The sequence below is a fragment of the Lampris incognitus genome, chromosome 18 (genome assembly GCF_029633865.1).
Source record: "Lampris incognitus isolate fLamInc1 chromosome 18, fLamInc1.hap2, whole genome shotgun sequence".
Taxonomy (NCBI): Eukaryota; Metazoa; Chordata; class Actinopteri; order Lampriformes; family Lampridae; genus Lampris; species Lampris incognitus.
In genome coordinates this window covers 32,564,073-32,581,971 of record NC_079228.1, presented here as the reverse complement: position 1 = coordinate 32,581,971, position 17,899 = coordinate 32,564,073, and the positions used below count along the sequence as shown (strand labels likewise).

Below are 17,899 nucleotides of genomic sequence, written 5' to 3'. Positions count from 1 at the left end.
GCAGGGTCCAGAATTATATGCATGTGAACATACACTTTCAAAGTTAATTTTTGTACATGGATTTTTATAACGCTAATACATAAGCCCAAATGGACGTCCTGAACAATGGCTTCATAATAGGAGAGCTGTGATGCCTTTTTTTTTACATCGTGACAATATATCAAGACCAAAACTGTGACTAAACATGCCAACTACGGTACAGTCAGCTTTGCAAAATGTACTTTGGGGGGTTGAAATATACTTGGGGGGGGGGGGGGGTTGACCGTAGTGGTGGACTCACAAAGTCCCTATACATCTTTGTCATTTTCAAGCCCAACACATAAAAGGTACCTTTGGATCAGGTTCAGTGATGTCTGAGCTGCTTGTGCAGTATGCAGGGCTAGATCGGGCCAGCGGCGGGCGGGTCACATAGAAAACTTCCCTGGAGGAGCGAAGGTCGCGTTCGGCGTGACGCCTCATGTTGAGGTGAGATGAGAGGGCTTCCACTGCCGACACTCCAGTTGTTGGGGAGGGGAGGCGGGAAATGTCTATGGAGCTACATAGATACAAAAAAAGATAATCATTACATTACATTACAGTCATTTAGCTGACGCTTTTATCCAAAGCGACTTACAATAAGTGATAGACAGATTATAAATTAAGCTAAATACACATCCTGTTGGCCTGATTGGTACACACCAGGGTTCAAACATCATCTTTTTAAATGTCAAAATCTGACCATAATTAACTTGGTACCTGCACCTGATGCTTAGAAATTAAACCCAGATATCGAGTCATTACAGTTATCTGTGTATATTTGTCAGCACACATTTGGGTTTTTTTTTTTAACAAATGTGTCATCGTGTCAATCACTCAGTACCATGAAGTACTCATGGTACTGAGTGATTGACACTCAGTACCATGAGTACTTCAATACTATGATATACTCACTTTTATTCACAAATGAATAAGAGTGAGTATATCATACTAGCATAAAGACATTACCTGTTTAAGTCACGCATCATAAGGTTTTGGAAGTCAGAAGACATCATGCGGTTTAAGGACGGCCGAGAGAAAAGCCGATCCTTCGGTCTGTCTGGCTGATGGTTTGCCGGTGTGTGGAGTTGAGGGTTCCTAAGTGCCACACTGATATCATTCAGCAGCCGTGGTAGGGGTCCCAGTTTAAGAATAGCATCCTGACAGGGGTACAAAAAAAGACTTCTAGTCAATTACCAAGACTCCTACTCATCACTTGTGCCATTCACCATCAGTCTGTTCAAATGGATTCAAGCATGTAATCAATAAGTACCATTCATTAAAACCGCGGTTGTTGATAACCACTAATTCAAGGAGTTTGAATGATGTAGAAGATGTGTTAATTTGGAGCAAAATTTGGGATCAAAGGCAAAATATTTTTAATTTACGTTTGATGGTTTAATTACCCTCAACAGGGGTTCCAACTGCAATGCTACAGGGGTACTTGGGTGAATTATTTCACTATTTTTGCCTTTTTTTTTTTTTCTTCTTTAAACTGCAGCCCAAATGATATGGTTAGCATTGTTGCCTCACAGCAAGAAGGTCCTGGGTTCGAACCCCAGGCCCTTTCTGTGTGGAGTTTACATGCCCCCCCCCCCGTGTCTGTGTGGGTTTTCACCAGATGCCCAGGTTTCCTCCCATCATCAAAGACATTTGTGTTAGGGGTAATACTCCTGTCTGTGTCCCTGACCAAGGCAATAGGGAAGAAGAACTGGAGTTGGTCCCCGGGCGCTGCACTGAGGCTGCCCACTGCTCCTGGCTACACAGCTAGGATGACTTAAATACGCAGGATGAATTTCCCCACGGGGATTAATAAAGTATTTCTTCTTCTTCTACTAACTAACACCATGTAGGAGCTCTCTTTTCCTTCTGGTGATCAAGCATTTAAGAGACCAAAGCTAACCTCTTAAGAGAGGTCTCTTAATGGCTGGCCTGTACTGTCTTTCTTTTAACATCTACAGTGGAGTTTTTTTTCCAGTTAAGTTTGACGTTTTGATGCACATATTTTTTATCTCACCTACCTTGCTGAGCTGGCCCATGACCTCCCACAATAAACTGTGGAGCATGGACAACTCTCTTCCAAGGTCGATGTAACCCTCAAACCCTCCCGCATTTCCACCGGTCTCCATGTTGGAAATCTCATAAAGGAACTGCTGCATGGACCCCCACTCCATCTCCAAGAACTCATTCATAAAGTACATGTACTCCTCCTTGGGTCCAAACCTGCGGATATTAGAAGCCAAGAATGATAAAGTGAAGAATAGGACAGAGAATAAGGGGGGCAAGCATTTAAAACAGTCATGTATTGGATTATTTGTTGGGTCATTTGAGTCTAACCTTGGTTGCATCTGTTCGTGTACAGATGCAACCAAATAAGTGGCGGTTCATCTGGACCGTGATCCTGTATTATATTATTATTCTTCAGCATTTCAATTTTGTGTGTAGAATATATCTTTTATGTGGGTATACATAGTGCCTGTAAAAGTACTTGGTCAGATGGAGACTACATTAGATGAAAAAAATCCACAAGTTTGCAACCCTTAGTCTCCATTACAACTTTTGTTACCCTATGTGTAATGACTTCGCTTTCCTGAGATTATCTGGTTTTAAATTTCAGCAGGGGTTGTTGAGTGGTACCATTTGAAAAGTAAACCATGCACGCACACACACACATGCACACACACACACACACACACACACACGACTTGAATGTTTTTCTACATTCAAAAACAGAAATGTACCTAGTACCAACATACCATGTAGGCTAAGGTCAGATCAACATGTCCCGTGTTCAAATCTGGCTATGGAACATTTTCCCCCTCTCTCTTCCCCTGTGTTTCCTGTCCACATCAACTGTCCTGTCTAATAATGGCTACTATGCCAAAAAAAGATATCTCTAAAATAAACACCTGCCGAATGAGTCAGGGTTTTTTTTTTGTTGTTGTTGTTGTTTGACATCCCATCTCCACAAATGGCTGGGCTTGCACTCACAGTCCTTCCCAAACATAATGTTTTATATCTGACCACTTAAATGAGCTCAAGCGACTAAATTTAGAAAGTGTATCTGGTATAATAAGGTAGAAAAAGATAATGACTCACTTGGTGAAGCTCGCCAGGTTCTGCATCACTTTGGCAATGAGGGTGAGCGTGCGGGATGTGCGCTCAGCCGGGTACTCCTGGGTCAGGTTGAACAGGGAAGGGGACATGATGGCGGGACACATGAAGCGAAGAAAAAGGGAGGAGCTGATGAGGCTGTCGGCGAGATCTTCCCGTCCGCGTTCAGCACACCGGGCTCTCCATGAGGCAAAGACTTCCTTCAGCTCCCGAGGAAATATGCTGCAGCAAGAGTTTGAGTCCATCACCCATTGTCAAAGAGAAGTTCACAATGAAGCCCACTGCATTATCCAACGCTTAAAACGACTCAGAGAGGATGAAATAATGTATGAGGAACCACACAATTATGTATCAAGTATGAAATTAACTTTAAAAAATGAATTAGAAGCTAATTTGTTGGTATCGATGACTCAGAAATGTCCCAAAGGATACACTCTAAGAGTTAGTAGGAGAAAACTAAACTCTCATTGGAATATTTTTACTTTATTATTTCTGTCAAAATATCTGACAAGACAAACGGAATTCAAAGCAATATGGCATTGGCTGGTTTTCTCCTTCTCAAGTAATAAAGAGAACAACACTTCTGAAATGTGACCAAAACAAGGGCAGAGGTGCTTGATGCATCAATTGCAGATTGTACCTTTAACAATATCAGCTGCAATGAAATCCAGGGCAAATCTTGAGCATACCTTTGAAAGTTTTAATGCATAGTTTGCCGTAGTGCCGGCTAACTACTGACCAAAGAGAGTTGATGATCTTGCAAAGGCCCAGCTCACAACACATGCGAAGGTTGGCTTGATGGTCAGCGAGGACCGACGGTGGGACACGCATTGGGTCCACCTCACAGTTCTCCTCAGATTCATATAAGGCTCGAATGAAGTCACCTGCAGGATCAACATTATGCTTCGATTATCACGCATGTACAGCGTTGCACACAACAGAATCAGATAGCTCAGCTTGACCGTAAGCGGCCTTTTCGGAATGGGATCTGCTACACTTCTACGCCACACTTCTGACTGAGTCCCAAATCAACTGTACATTTTCATCCTTTCAAAACTGGATCAAGTCACACGTCGACAAGATGGATTTATTGTGACAGTGAAATCAAAATGCTATAAAAAGGGGCGTCCGGGTAGCGTAGCAGTCTATTCCGTTGCCTACCAACACGGGAATCGCTAGTTCGAATCCCCGTGTTACCTCCGGCTCGGTCGGACATCCCTACAAACACAATTGGTCATATCTGCGGGTGGGAAGCCGGATGTGGGTATGTGTCCTGGTTGCTGCACTAGGGGGCGCCTGTTCAGGGGGGAGGGGGAACTGGGCCCCGGGGAATAGCGTGATCCTCCCACGTGCTACATCCCCCTGGTGAAACGCCTCACTGTCAGGTGAAAAGAAGCAGCTGGCGACGCCATATGTATCGGAGGAGGCATGTGGTAGTTTGCAGCCCTCCCCGGCTCGACAGAAGGGGCGGAGCAGCGACCGGGACGGCTCAGGAGAGTGGGGTAATTGGCCGGATACAATTGAGGAGAAAAACGGGAAAAAAAAACTTTAAAAAAAATGCTATAAAAAGACCAAAAGGGAGTTTAAGGATAACAAATGTAATGCAACTGTATGTCAACTAAAAACAAATGGAGATGAACCACCATCAGACTCTGGAAATAGAAACAATGACATTCTATTATTCTGCACCTCACTCAGTCAACAGTCTCGTTATTCTGCAAATATAACCATTTGTTTGCCGTTAATGATTCTGCTCTTTAGGGAGCTCGTTGCATTAGCTTAAACAAGCGTACTTAAAATTAGCAGCCAGAAGCATAATTCCACAAACGCCCCCACGAGTACATATAGATCACAGCCAAAGCAAGCTGCCGGGGCAGGGAAGGGGGCGGTGAAGGATTTGCCAGCACCACAACACATCAGCGGTACGAGCGCCCGGCACCTCGAAGGAGCCGTTCTTCACGGACCGGATGAGCGTGTCGGACTGCGACCGGCGCACGTCACGAGGCGCCGATATCTGCCACTCGGAAGCGCAGGAATCATACACCCCGCCTTATCTAACTCGCTGTACATTTTGGGTTTTTTTCTCAGCCAAACGGCGTGTTTCACGATCATCTGGCCTGGCCAGTTGAAAATACAGTTTGAGATCCAATCCCTGATTGTTGTTGTGACAGGATGGTTTTTAGCCTCGACTTTATTCTGGGAGACTGGTTCAAGTGGAATACACTGTTTGGCTCTCGGGTGACACAAGGGGTACCAACACATAACCGCTAAACTGAAAAATAGAACCGCGGTTAATTTTCAGATTTCAACGTTCCTGGTCGAATTATCTCCATCAATCCTTCATTACTACATCATGAGGATCATTCATTCGTATAACATTTTGTTTTTCTCCCGAGGCCGCTATTCATTTGGCCCTAAAGAACCTGAAATGACCCCTTTTTTTTTTTGCTGTTACTAGACAAACCAACCATCCTCAAGCCAAAGACCCATCTGATTATCACGTTTTAAAAAGAAACTATTCTGTTTTGGTTGTTTTCTATATATATATATTTTTTTTTCATTTATTAAAATTCTATCTAATCGGCTCTTCATCTCCAAGGATATTTGGCCAAAAATCCGCCTGACTTGAAAATAAAGCAAACCCAATTAATATGTAGAGAAAGAGCCAAGTGGGCTTTACCTCGTACCTTTATGAGATTCTACCATCTGGACATGAGCCCCCCCCCCACCACACACACACACACACACACACACACACACACACACACACACACACACAAGCACAATGCACGCTGTTTTATCTACAGGGGTGAATGGGTTGAGCGCCCTTTCATCGCTGTCATTCTGCCAGACTCACTGGGACATGACGGCATATCCCCTGCTTCTAGGAGCTGTATCAAACCTCACCAAATGAGTATGTGGACCTCAAGGTTATGTTTATACACTGGCATTTCTTGAAGAAGTGGGGAAAAACACAACACAAACATGGTTGGCCCCTAAAAATAAAACAATAAAAAACCTGGGTTGTCTTAGATGGTGAAACACAGGGAATAAGTTTAGTGGGCAGAAATTATAAATTTCCGTGTGGAAAGTGCTTATGGGTACACGACTGGTAAGTTGTCCACCGGTAATCTGATGAAGATGTTCAGACAGTTGAGTCAATCTCAGCTAGTTATGTTTGAACAAATCAAAGGAGATGAAATATGCCTTTGGTTACACAAGCTTTCAACCTTTGGTGAGCAGAAAACACACACACACACACACACACACACACACACACACACACACACACACACACACACACACACACACACACACACACATATGATGATTGACAGCAGGGTTTAGCTGCAACTTTGGGTTAATTTGTGCCCTTTACCCATAGCCTCCTTGAGGTATCTGTGACCTATCAGTTTGAGGTACTCCTCCACCGCCTTGGTAGCAAGGGTGTTCTCCCGAAAGATCAAATGCTCCCGGTCCATGAATCGGTCCACCTCACACATTGCCATGTCAGACAGGAACTCCTATAGCAAGAGAAGAAACTCTCAGTCTTGAAACTTCTTCTGTGAATTCATGCACTTTACTGATGTAAATCACCACACATTATTTCATGACAACTATATTATACTATTCTATACGACACATGACTATTACTTCATAACACGCTATACTAAAATCATACAAACACTGATTGTGTCTTATTCGGGTAGCTTTTAACCCAGTAAAACTTTCTGAGTATTTTTTTATGCACAAGAACTCAATGAAATCTCTAAAGTTTAAAACAATCAGGAATTTTCAGCATCGAGGGGCTGATGTTAACTGCCTGGTTAATCATGCTAACACAAACCTGCACACTGCCTAGTGTGATACAGAATAAGGCCTCATTCTTACTGCAAAAAGTAGAAAAAAACCACGATTGGTTGTATTTTCACCCTGAGCCCTCCTACCTTAGTCTTCCCCGTGCTTTGAAGGATGTGTACCAGGGCAAATGCCACTTCCTCTTTGCTCTTGACACTTAACAGTGGCTCCAGAACGGCACACAGTGTTCGATAGTTGTTGGTAATGTACTCAGCAAACTCTTTGTACAGCTCCATTGGAAGGATATTCATGGTCTGGTAGCGAGACTTGACACGAAGCGAGGCATTGATGATCTTCCCACTTCCCACGCCGCCGCTTTTGGCCAAAACACTGGACTGTATTACGGGGTACCACTGCTCCACAAACTGTCTGCCGGTGATGCTGGAGATGGGGATGCTGACCAGACCAAGGTATGTGCTCTTTTCCTGAATAAGAAGTCACGATAAAAAAGAAATTTTTTTTTTAACAATCTGTTAAATTAGCGGTTACCAAAGCACAGTCGGATAAGTTTTTGAAGAGAGGGTTGTTTTTAGGCAAATCCTTCCCCAGAGTGATGGTACCTTTATAGCACAGCCATCTAAAGTTCATTCAAGGGTGTAAACAGTAATGCTAAATGTTCTGCATTAGAGTTAAAAAAAAGAGACTTCCATCATATCAGATAATGGGATGCATATCAATAATGGGGAAAACCGAAATGAGGAAAGCTTAAGGCTTTTTAATTTTGAGGACACATCGTCATTGGTAAATATACGCTCAGCATTTAAGCCATATGTTCCTTCAAATACTTCAAGATACAAGATACCTCATCGGTGTTTAGATGCATCTGTCCATTCACAATAGTTTTAATTCAGCCAACAATACTGAAATCATATTCCTTTAATTCCAGTAATGTGGAGCATACAATGAATTCAATTAGGAGTCAATCAAGAATCCATTTAAATTCCTTAACATTAGCGTAATGTGAAATGTGTGGTTATAATGGCACTGGAATTTCTTATCACTTTTAAAGAAGACAGTACTTTTTGTACAATTTGCTGATCAATTGCATTTTTAAACATATTTTTTTCAGCACAGCAAAATGAGCACAAATTAAGGAGTGTTTATTCCTGGACAATTGTATCAGCTAATTTTTGTCTTTTCTGGTTGTCACCCAGTCAAGACACAATTGCTGTGGATGCTCCCTTCAACGGAACCAAGTCTTTTTTTTTCTTCTCCTATGGATGAATCGACATAAAATATATATATCAGTGACCTCACTTCAGCCCTTTACTTACTTTGCGTCTCTTTTTGTCAGTTTCTTTGTAGAGGTGCAAACGAAGGCTACGGATGGTAGGCAAATTGTTGAATTCAAAATGCTCGCCCCAGAAGACGGTGTCCGTGCGGGGCTTGCTGGTGGTGCGGGCGTACAGCATGTCATCCAGGCAGAGCTCACAATAATAACGCTTCTTTGCAGGAAGGTCTCGGGCTTCGATGATCCACAATTTAAGCACATTGTCCACCCTTCTGCTGTTATCCTGAAAAGGTTTACTAGAAATTAGTTTGTCAAAGTTTTTGTAGTATTTACTACTTGTTTATTAAGGTGATGGTTCGGTTTTGGGTTGTTGTTTTTTTTTCACTATGTGTCCCACTAAGATGGGGTCAGACATATCATGGATACCTTTTTGTTATGTCTGTACAGTTTGAAGGTACGTGAAAGAGTGTTTAGCCTAGCTTAGCTCAATTGCTGGATGTCAACCAGGTTCATTAGCACCTCCTCTCAAAAGAAGGAAATACACTTTCTCTGAGGCCAAATGTAGTGCTTTTTACTCCTTAGATTCAGAGATATCCATTACAACTTTTCATAGCCAACCTTTTCACAAGTACATGCAAAATCCTAAAATTACAGTGTTTTAAGTTTTAACATTACACATATCCATTGGCATCCACCATAGAACAGGATGAGCGTTACAGAAAAACTTCAAAACTATAGTCTATTTTTAGGATTTTGCATAAACTTATGAAAATATTGGTTAAGAAAAATTGTTAATGCTAAACGAACAATGCTAAATTAACAAGTAAAAACTATCAACAACTGGCTGGGGAAGAAGGTGTTTCTCCCTTTTTGCGAGGGTCTAAGGGCAGGATGTTGTGCTGCTGTAAAGCCCCTTGATGCAAATTTGTAATTTGTGATACTGGGCTATACAAATAAAATTGACTTGACTTCTTTTGAGAGGAACTGCTGAAGCTCCCAGCAGACATCAAGCTAAGCTGAGCTAAACTAGGCTAAACTCACCATTCAAATTATCTTCAGATTGCACACACAAACATAAAAATGTTACCTACGAGTTTGTCTGACTCGAAGTAGTATCTATAGTAAAAACCACAGAACCTGAACTATCCCTTCAAGGTTAGCTTCTTGAGACGAAACGAAAGCTTAGTAGATGTGCATAATTAAAACCGGCATCCTTTCACCTCACAGTAAAGTGCAGTTTTAAAAAAAAAGTCTTATTTTATTTACCTTGTTAGGTTGGACAGCTCTCTGTAGGTTTTCAATCCATTTATCTCTCTCTGAAGCTGAACGACAAGCAAAACATTTTGTCCCTGAACTTGTGGTCACCTGCAGATTCAGAGATATCCACTCAAACAAGTGTGCACACATCATGAAAACCACAAGTGAAACAGCTTTCCAAATTCTGTGATTCCATTTCTATTTACTTATTTTCAGTTTCGCTTCGATCCACCTGCACATCTGTGTGTTTGGCAAATGCTTTGTTTTCTTCATCCCCATGGGTGTAGTATTAAAGCATGTTATGCCCATATTTAACATGTCATAATTTTAAGTACAGACTGTGTAGCACTTGCCTTTTTAGGCAGATGGTGACAGCTGTCCAATTCAAATCATGCAAAGATTATTTAAAGGGATGGAACGCAACCGTTTCACGTCCAAATCAGTTTAGTTCAGTCAGTGTAGGTCTGAGTGACAGCCACACGCTCCTTATCAACCCAAAACATCTCAATGCAGAAAAAACGGTGTTTGATCAAAACATGTGTTTGGCACTGAAAAAGCAATGCCTCCGTCTGACAAAAGTGAGATTTGGTTATGAGTGGCATTATTGGGCTGTTCACCCGAACCATCAACGCCCAAACCTTTCTGATGGTTTTGTAACTGCAACATGAGGACATGTGCTATTTATAGAGTACACTTCGTTTTTTTAACTGATTACATTTAGATAACAACTAGTTGTGACAGAGCTGACGCAGCTGGTTCGATTGCTGCCAACCATCCATTATCCAAACCACTTATCCTGCTCTCAGGGTCGCAGGGATGCTGGAGCCTATCCCAGCAGTCACTGGGCAGCAGGTGGGGAGACACCCTGGACAGGCCACCAGGCCATCACAGGAACACACACACACACCCCACACACACCTATGGACAATTTAGTACGGCCGATTTACCTGACCTACATGTCTTTGGACTGTGGGAGGAAACTGGAGCACCCAGAGGAAACCAAATTAATTACCAAAATTAATCTAATATATACTGACAATCTTGTGTCATCTCGGATATTTTCAAACACAAACGGCATTCTGGGCAAAATATTAAGTTTCATTATCTTCCATATGTCAATACTCTGATTGTTCATTTACAAATACAAGATAAAATTGCAACATCACACACCAGTTATAGTGCGGCTCTACATATTATACCTGTGTACAAACAGCCAACACGCCACAAGATTTGAATCAAGATCCCCATGAGCAATAAATTTGTGGATAGGGTACGAGGGAACGGGGGGAGGTTTTTACTGAGAATGGATATGAGGACTATTTTCATTTACACTTATTCTTACAGTGGGCCTCCAAACAACTTGGTAATGAAGTCTGAACGCTCATACGTAAAAGCACTCCCTCCAACCACCTACATGCAGGATTACCTCACAGATAACTACAGTTACAGACTAAATGGATATGAAAAGTGCCAGTGCCTGCTAGTCACAATAAATACAAACACCTAAGAATTCATGTTCCCTGATGACAGCAAAATATAAGGAGTATGTCAACAATAAAACACAAACTAAAACAGCACAAATTGCACATTTGTTGGCACATTTACCTGACCCTGACTAAAAACTTTGACTTGAATTTCACCTGAGAGAAGTGGGAAGGGTCAAACAACGTTGAGCCAGGTTATGAAACAATGGATTTGACGTGGCATGGTGTTAACATAGTTGCCCTCTCCTAACATCTATTCATACAGTATGAATCATTTGAATAGACTAGATTAACACAAGGTTGGCTCATTAACTTGTCTTGACCACTTGGAATCTGTGTTATCGACAACTCCCAAGGATACGTGAAAGAGAAGAAATCTAACTAAAGGAAGTAAACAGGGGGGCAAGTCTGGAAGTGCACACCTCAAAGCAGTATTCCTGCCCCAAAATGCTGGAGTGGACAGGCTTGATTATAGCATCTTCATCCAAAACGAGGTCCAAAGCTTCCGCTGCACTGCTAGGAGAAAGCAGGGACTCGTGGGAATGGGATTCTTTGAAGCTCTGCATCAGGCGCGTCCTGGCGAGAGAGAGGAAGAGGTTTCTGTAAGGTTAGCATTCTGCTGTGCATATAGCCTACCCCAGTGAAACAATGCAGGAAGAGTCTCATATAATACAAAAGGAGCCATAATAATAATAATAATGGATTACATTTATATAGCGCTTTATCTTGACACCCATGGCAATCTATATCAGGGCCTTCATCATCTTCATCATCAGCCACTTCTCCGGGATCGGGTCGCAGTAGTAGCAAGCTAAGTAGGGTACTCCAGATGCCCCTCTCCCCTGCAACGCCCTCCAGCTCCTCCTTGGGGATCCCAAGGTGTTCCCAGGCCAGATTGGACATGTAGTCCCTCTAGCGAGTTCTGGGTCTGCCCCGGGGTCTCCTCCCAGTTAGACATGCCTGGAAAACTGCCAAAGGAAGGCGCCAGGAGGCATCCTAATCAGATGCCCGAACCACCTCAACTGGCTCCTTTCGACACAAAGGAGCAGCGGCTCTACTCCGTGCTCCCTCTGGATGTCCGAGCTCTTCGCCCTATCTCTAAGGCTGAGCCCAGACACCCTACGAAGGAAGCTCATTTCAGCCGCTTGTATCCGCGATCTCACCCTTTCGGTCACTACCCAAAGCTCATGACCATAGGTGAGAGTTGGAACGAAGATTGGCTGGTAAATTGAGAGCTTCGCCTTCCAGCTCAGGTCCCTCTTCACTACAATGGTCCGGTACATTGTCCACATTACTGCTGATGCTGCACCAATCTGCCTGTCAATCTCCTGCTCCATCCAACCCTTACCCTTGAACAAGACCCCAAGACATTTGAACTCCTTCACTTGAGGCAACAACTCATCCCCAACCCGGAGAGAGCAATCCACCACTTTCCGGTAGAGAACCATGGCTCAGACTTGGAGGTGACTCTCATCCCGGCCATTTCACACTCAGCTGCAAACCGCCCCAGTGTGTGCTGGAGGTCACGTGCTGATGAAGCCAACAAAACCACATAATTTGCGAAGAGCAGAAATGCAATTCTGAGGTTCCCAAACCGGACTCACTCCTCGCCTTGACAGCGCCTTGAGAGTCTGTCCACAAATATCACAAACTGAATTGGAGACAAGGGACAACCTGTAATGCCACGTGTTTGGACCCAATCACAGAGAAGAGGCAGAGGCAGTTGGTAAGTACTAAGTCGCTTTACTAGACTTCAGCAAACACACAACCAAAAAAACCACTGCCAAACAGGGCAGGCAAAAATGCAAACAAGAATAGACATAAAATACTAAACTAAGGAAACACTCTCACAAAGAGGAGGCAGACGAAGGTTCAGGCGACACGGGCTTCCGCAGACCGACACTAAACTTCCCCAAGACTCGACGAGGTATATCTGCAAACCACCCGGTCAAATAGTCCCCAGCACAGGCGCACCCAATCACAGGCCAACCAGTGTGCAGGTGCCACTCATACGGGCTGACTGCAGGCCGACAGGAAAATTTCACCTGTTGGCCGCCGATCCTCTGGCCAGTGACCGTGTCACCACATTGGCGGAGGTTCTATATCTGGGCCTTGTCAAACTCAAAAACTCCCCCCCAAAAAACGGGTCTACCTCAACAATGAGTTTTGACATTTCAGTGTGATTTTTTTTAAGGTTTTTAAATTATTAGGATTATCATGGTATTATCATATTATCATTATTATTATAATATTATTATCATGAATTATGAACTATGATAGCAATGTAGCGAACTCGGGGCAGCCGGGAATCTGCCAGAGCCGGGAATCGAACCCAGGTAGCCCGGACCACAGGGGACTGCATTAACCAGTAAACTAAAGGGTCCGACCCGTTAGCCAAGGGCTAGTGAGTCTAGTCATCCGTGATTGTTACACTACCCCCCTCCTTCGGGAAGTGTGTCCCCACGCGTCAGCATATCAGCTCCCACACGTCTCTGGGCGCACGCGCTTCCGATGGCCTCACAATCTCACCATCCCACTTCTGACACCATCTGCATCCATCCCACAAAAGTCCATTATGCATCTTCTGTGGCTGTAGTTTTTTCTATTGTTATATTAATCGATACATATCTCAAAGGCACATTATGATTGGATTTCGCCCAGACTACATAGAAATCCCATCACAGTGCAAGCCCGATGTCTTCGGTATGTGGTCTCACTCTTTAGAAAAAAAAATGCAAGCACTGAGAATAGCCATTTACTCTATCTTTGATCAGATGATAAAAAAAAAATCCCATTTAAATGATAAGTGGAACAATTTTTTTTCTAACAATTTTACTGGACCATTAAATCAGACTACTGAAAAAGTCCTACTTATTTTCAAAGGGACAGATATGATTTGAATCACATTTCCCATCAGATTGTAAGTGGCTTATTTACCAAATTCGCTGACCAGGGTTAACTTCCCTGTGCTTCAATTCCTATATGAAATGTATGTACTTTTATAAGGCTGCGCATTGTGAAACCTGTTCTAAAGTAAAATTTACATTAATATCTAATATATGCAGTCTGTCGGCAGCATTGCATACATTCTGCATTGCAGAGGTGTGACAGCTTACTAACACAAACATTAACATCATTCATTTTAACCTCTGTGCCCAAAAGACCTTGAAGCACGCCATTGTTAGTGCCTCAAGCAGGAACCTGTATTTAAAATAGAGACCATCTAAAAAGGCATTGTCCAAAGCAAACCCCTCTGTGTGTGCGCGCGCACACACGCACACACACACACACACACATACACACACACACACTACTGTCTTACTGAATGACCAGTAAGTCAAGTAAGTCATTCTCCGCAGAAGGGAAGAGGCCACAGCCCAAAGTGAAGAGCATCACTTCGGCTCATCAGAGGAAAACAAGAACGACTAACCAAGAAGGGTGGCAGATCCAAATTCCCAGAAGACGTCAATTTAAGCCCGCAGATAAAGAAGCAGGCTTAGTACTCAAGAAAAAGCTTAAGGGTCAACACTGAAGCAAGCTAGCGTGACTTGCAATGACCCGGCTGCAGCTGATCAGAAGTAGGGCCAAGTAATCCAAAGGAGCTGAATCAAGTGCAACTGGACTTGGTATGTATCCGTGAAGACGTTTCGCCTCTCATCCAAGAGGCTTCCTCAGTTCGTGCCTTTCTGACCAGACCAAGCTAGCCAGACTAGCTTAGACCAAGCTAGTCTGGCTAGCTAGTCTGGCTGGCTTCCATGCTTTTACAAACAAAAAGCATGGAAGTTTTACATGCATTATGATAATATTCCACATACCGGTTAGGTAACATATTGAAAATGTCATAAAGGTTATTTACCTTTCTTGGTCTGCACTACGAAAACGAGGTAAAATCATTTGGCGGAAACTGCTAGTCCGGTCCAGTTTGGGTTGACTTTTCGCCCTCTTGATTGAGCCCTTCAACCTCCGATTGAGAAAACTCTAGAAATTCAGCAGGAGGAAACGAGTCCATTAGAGCAAAGGAAATTATGCATTTGTGATGTTGGGTTGCAATAATCATTTAAGGAATACACACTATAAAAATACCCTTCATCTACTAATGGACATTTAAAGAAATACTGTCTACACCAGGGGCTCTCAAACTTATCACTCAAAGGTCCGCATCTGATTTTAAATCAAGCTCAGCGGCCCGGAACGATTGGAGATAACACCTTTAAAGAAGCATACATTTAAAATTCAAGTCAAAATACATTCGAACCCAGTGGCTGAAATGGCGTTGTTTGCCTGCAATCAGTTGTTTGAACCTAGGCACAAAAGGTGTGATTGCCAGCTAGGAACGGGTGGATCGATATCAAAGTATCAATACTCCAATCCTGACGTTTCGGTTGTGAAAATCAATCCTAATATTAAAAAAATTTTTGATAAAAGGTACTGTCTTTAACTAGTGATATATTATGTATACATATATTTTTTTAACCTTATTTTTCTTTTTTAATTGTTGTTTAAGATAGGGACTACTTTTCCTTCCACCTTCTCGCTCCCCAATAGCTGATAGAAAGACAGTGGCACGGCACTGCATGCAGAGAGACAGATGCTGCCTGCCCCAGCCTGTCAGTAGAGAAGTCTGATTTGGTAGTATATTTAATACTAATTAATGCCAAGGCTTTCAGATATAAATGTTTAGTGTCTGCATTTACCAATTTTCACTCCAGAAATCACAAATATTTCCTGCGTTTGTGTACACAACACCTTTTAAAGTATCAGAATTGGTATCAGTATCCTAGCCTTAGTATTACTTGGTATCGGATTGAAAAGGAAACCAGTGGTATCGCCTATCCCTATTGCCAGCCGGAGACACCGATCCAAACGTTCGTTTCGAAGACCCGCCCTACTCTGCCCGTGATTGGCTCTAAGCCTAACGAAAACTGGCGTACCGGTAGGCTACTCGTTACTGTCATTTATGGTCGAGCTGGTTTCTCTCCTCTCCTCTGCTCTCTGTGTTTCAGCGGGGGGCTCAGCCCCCCCCCCCCCATACACACAGACACGTATACAAGGAGCGGAGCCGAGAAGAAACAGTGAACCAGGTGATGTGAAGATGTGAAGATGGCGTTACTCGAGTTGACGACAGCTACACTCATGACATTACTGTAAGTGCGATAAAAGCTTCGCACCACTACCAAAGCAAATTGCCCGGTGTAACGTTAATGTGTAAACTCTGCAGCAACATCACACAAAATAGAAAACATTACACTTCGTAACGTACTGCATTCATAACACGAGGTGTGGGCTGGGTCCGGATTGACTTGCCGTCTGGACTTTGAAAAGTCCTTGTCTACACATTCGTGTCTCTTTCTGTCTCTTCGGGGGAAGCAGAGATAAATGAGTCTGCTGGTCAGAAGCTGCCCTCACCGCCGAACAGGTCCACCGCTCAGTTGGGGTTTAACTGCCCGGCTCAAGGGCACTCTGACATTAGATGAAGGAGTACGTTAGTCTAATGGTGTTTTATGAAGCCGCATGCGGGACTGTGGCCTACTCACCGGCTGTCTGAAGGGTTGCGGGGTGGCGTTGGGAGGGGTGTCCATGCTTGCTTCTCCTGCAGAGGCAACTCCTGCCCTGCCCTGCGAGCACGGTTTAAAAGAAAAGAGAGACGGGGAAACGGGAAACAGAAGGGTTGATGCATCGACGCAGATATGAAACGAGAGTTTTGACTCGTTTAGTTTTTCAATCACTCTAGGCAGGTATTAATGATCCATTAACTCCTGAATAAATAAATACATAAATAAACAGATAAATGGAAAATGAGATTTATGACAGAGATGATGTCTTCGCAGTCAGCTGAGAAGGATTTGGGACGCCCTTCGTAACAGTTTCAAAACTCATTTCTAAAGACTGGCGCTCTTATTATCTTGTTCTTGTTTCTTCCTTGTTTTATTCTCAAACTTAAACATTTCATTTTGTTATTTTATTGTTTTTGTTTTATATCATATACGTATTTTATTTTGTGAAGCACTTTGTTAAGTTGTTTCGAAAAGCGTTATATGAATATAGTTAAGCATTATCATCATCATTATTATAAACATAATATATCAGCCATTATTATTGTTCAATTACGATCCTCTAAAATCCACTAGAAAGAAGCAAAATGACTGAGTGATCAGTTTTAAAACCGGATTTTAGCAGTGTTTTCTTGCATGTAAACAGGACATGGAAGCTTCTCTTTGACCTACCGATTCATTCAATGTTAAGTCTCTGAGGGTCATTTCAAAAATAAGTATGGTGGTCCGGGTAGCACAGTGGTCTATTCTGTTGCCTACCAACACAGGGATCTTCGGTTTGAATCCCCGTGTTACCGCCAGCTTGGTTGGGCGTCTCTACAGACACAATTGGCCGTGTCTGCGGGAGGGAAGCCAGATGTGGGTATGTGACCTGGTCGCTGCACTAGCGCCTCCTCTGGTCGGTCGGGGCGCCTGTTCAGGGGGGAGGGGGAACTGGGGGGGGGGTAGCGTGATCCTCCCATGCGCTACGTCCCCCTGGTGAAACGCCTGACTGTCAGGTGAAAAGAAGCGGCTGGCGACTCCACATGTATCGAAGGAGGCATGTGGTAGTCTGCAGCCCTCCCCGGATCAGCAGAGGGGGTGGAGCAGCAACCAGGGCAGCTTGGAAGAGTGGGGTCATTGGCCAGGTACAATTGGGGAGAAAAACAGGGGAAAATAAATAAAAAATAACAATAATAAGTATGGTGTCCCACGTGTTCAGCTATTCAGTTCTCTGTTTAGACCAAGGCCTGTCAGATGAATAAGTCCACAAACATCCTGACGTCTGTCTTTCATAGCTATATCAGCTTTGGGCAATTCATGTACTGCATGATTCATTTTGAAAAGGTCACATTTTTATGCCATCTTTAAAAAAATAAAAAAAATCTCCTCGGGCTATTTTGTCCTTT

The 17,899-nt window shown here is 43.2% G+C and overlaps 1 protein-coding gene across 1 annotated transcript in view; it reads right to left on the bottom strand.

Moving 5' to 3' along the window:
• The window catches only part of LOC130128421 (ras/Rap GTPase-activating protein SynGAP-like), a 32,989-nt gene extending 16,436 nt beyond the window's left edge, over positions 1-16,553 (bottom strand). Inside the window, exons 1-12 of the mRNA XM_056298034.1 lie at positions 16,494-16,553; positions 14,816-14,937; positions 11,382-11,535; positions 9,485-9,583; positions 8,262-8,501; positions 7,077-7,412; positions 6,509-6,653; positions 3,869-4,013; positions 3,115-3,351; positions 2,037-2,238; positions 985-1,175; positions 331-535 (exon numbers count right to left, since the gene is read on the bottom strand). Of these exons, the coding sequence (XP_056154009.1) occupies positions 331-535; positions 985-1,175; positions 2,037-2,238; positions 3,115-3,351; positions 3,869-4,013; positions 6,509-6,653; positions 7,077-7,412; positions 8,262-8,501; positions 9,485-9,583; positions 11,382-11,535; positions 14,816-14,937; positions 16,494-16,538 (2,121 nt within the window). The 5' untranslated portion in view covers positions 16,539-16,553. The remainder of the gene's footprint in view (positions 1-330; positions 536-984; positions 1,176-2,036; positions 2,239-3,114; positions 3,352-3,868; positions 4,014-6,508; positions 6,654-7,076; positions 7,413-8,261; positions 8,502-9,484; positions 9,584-11,381; positions 11,536-14,815; positions 14,938-16,493) is intronic.
• Between the last annotated feature and the right edge of the window lie 1,346 nt (positions 16,554-17,899).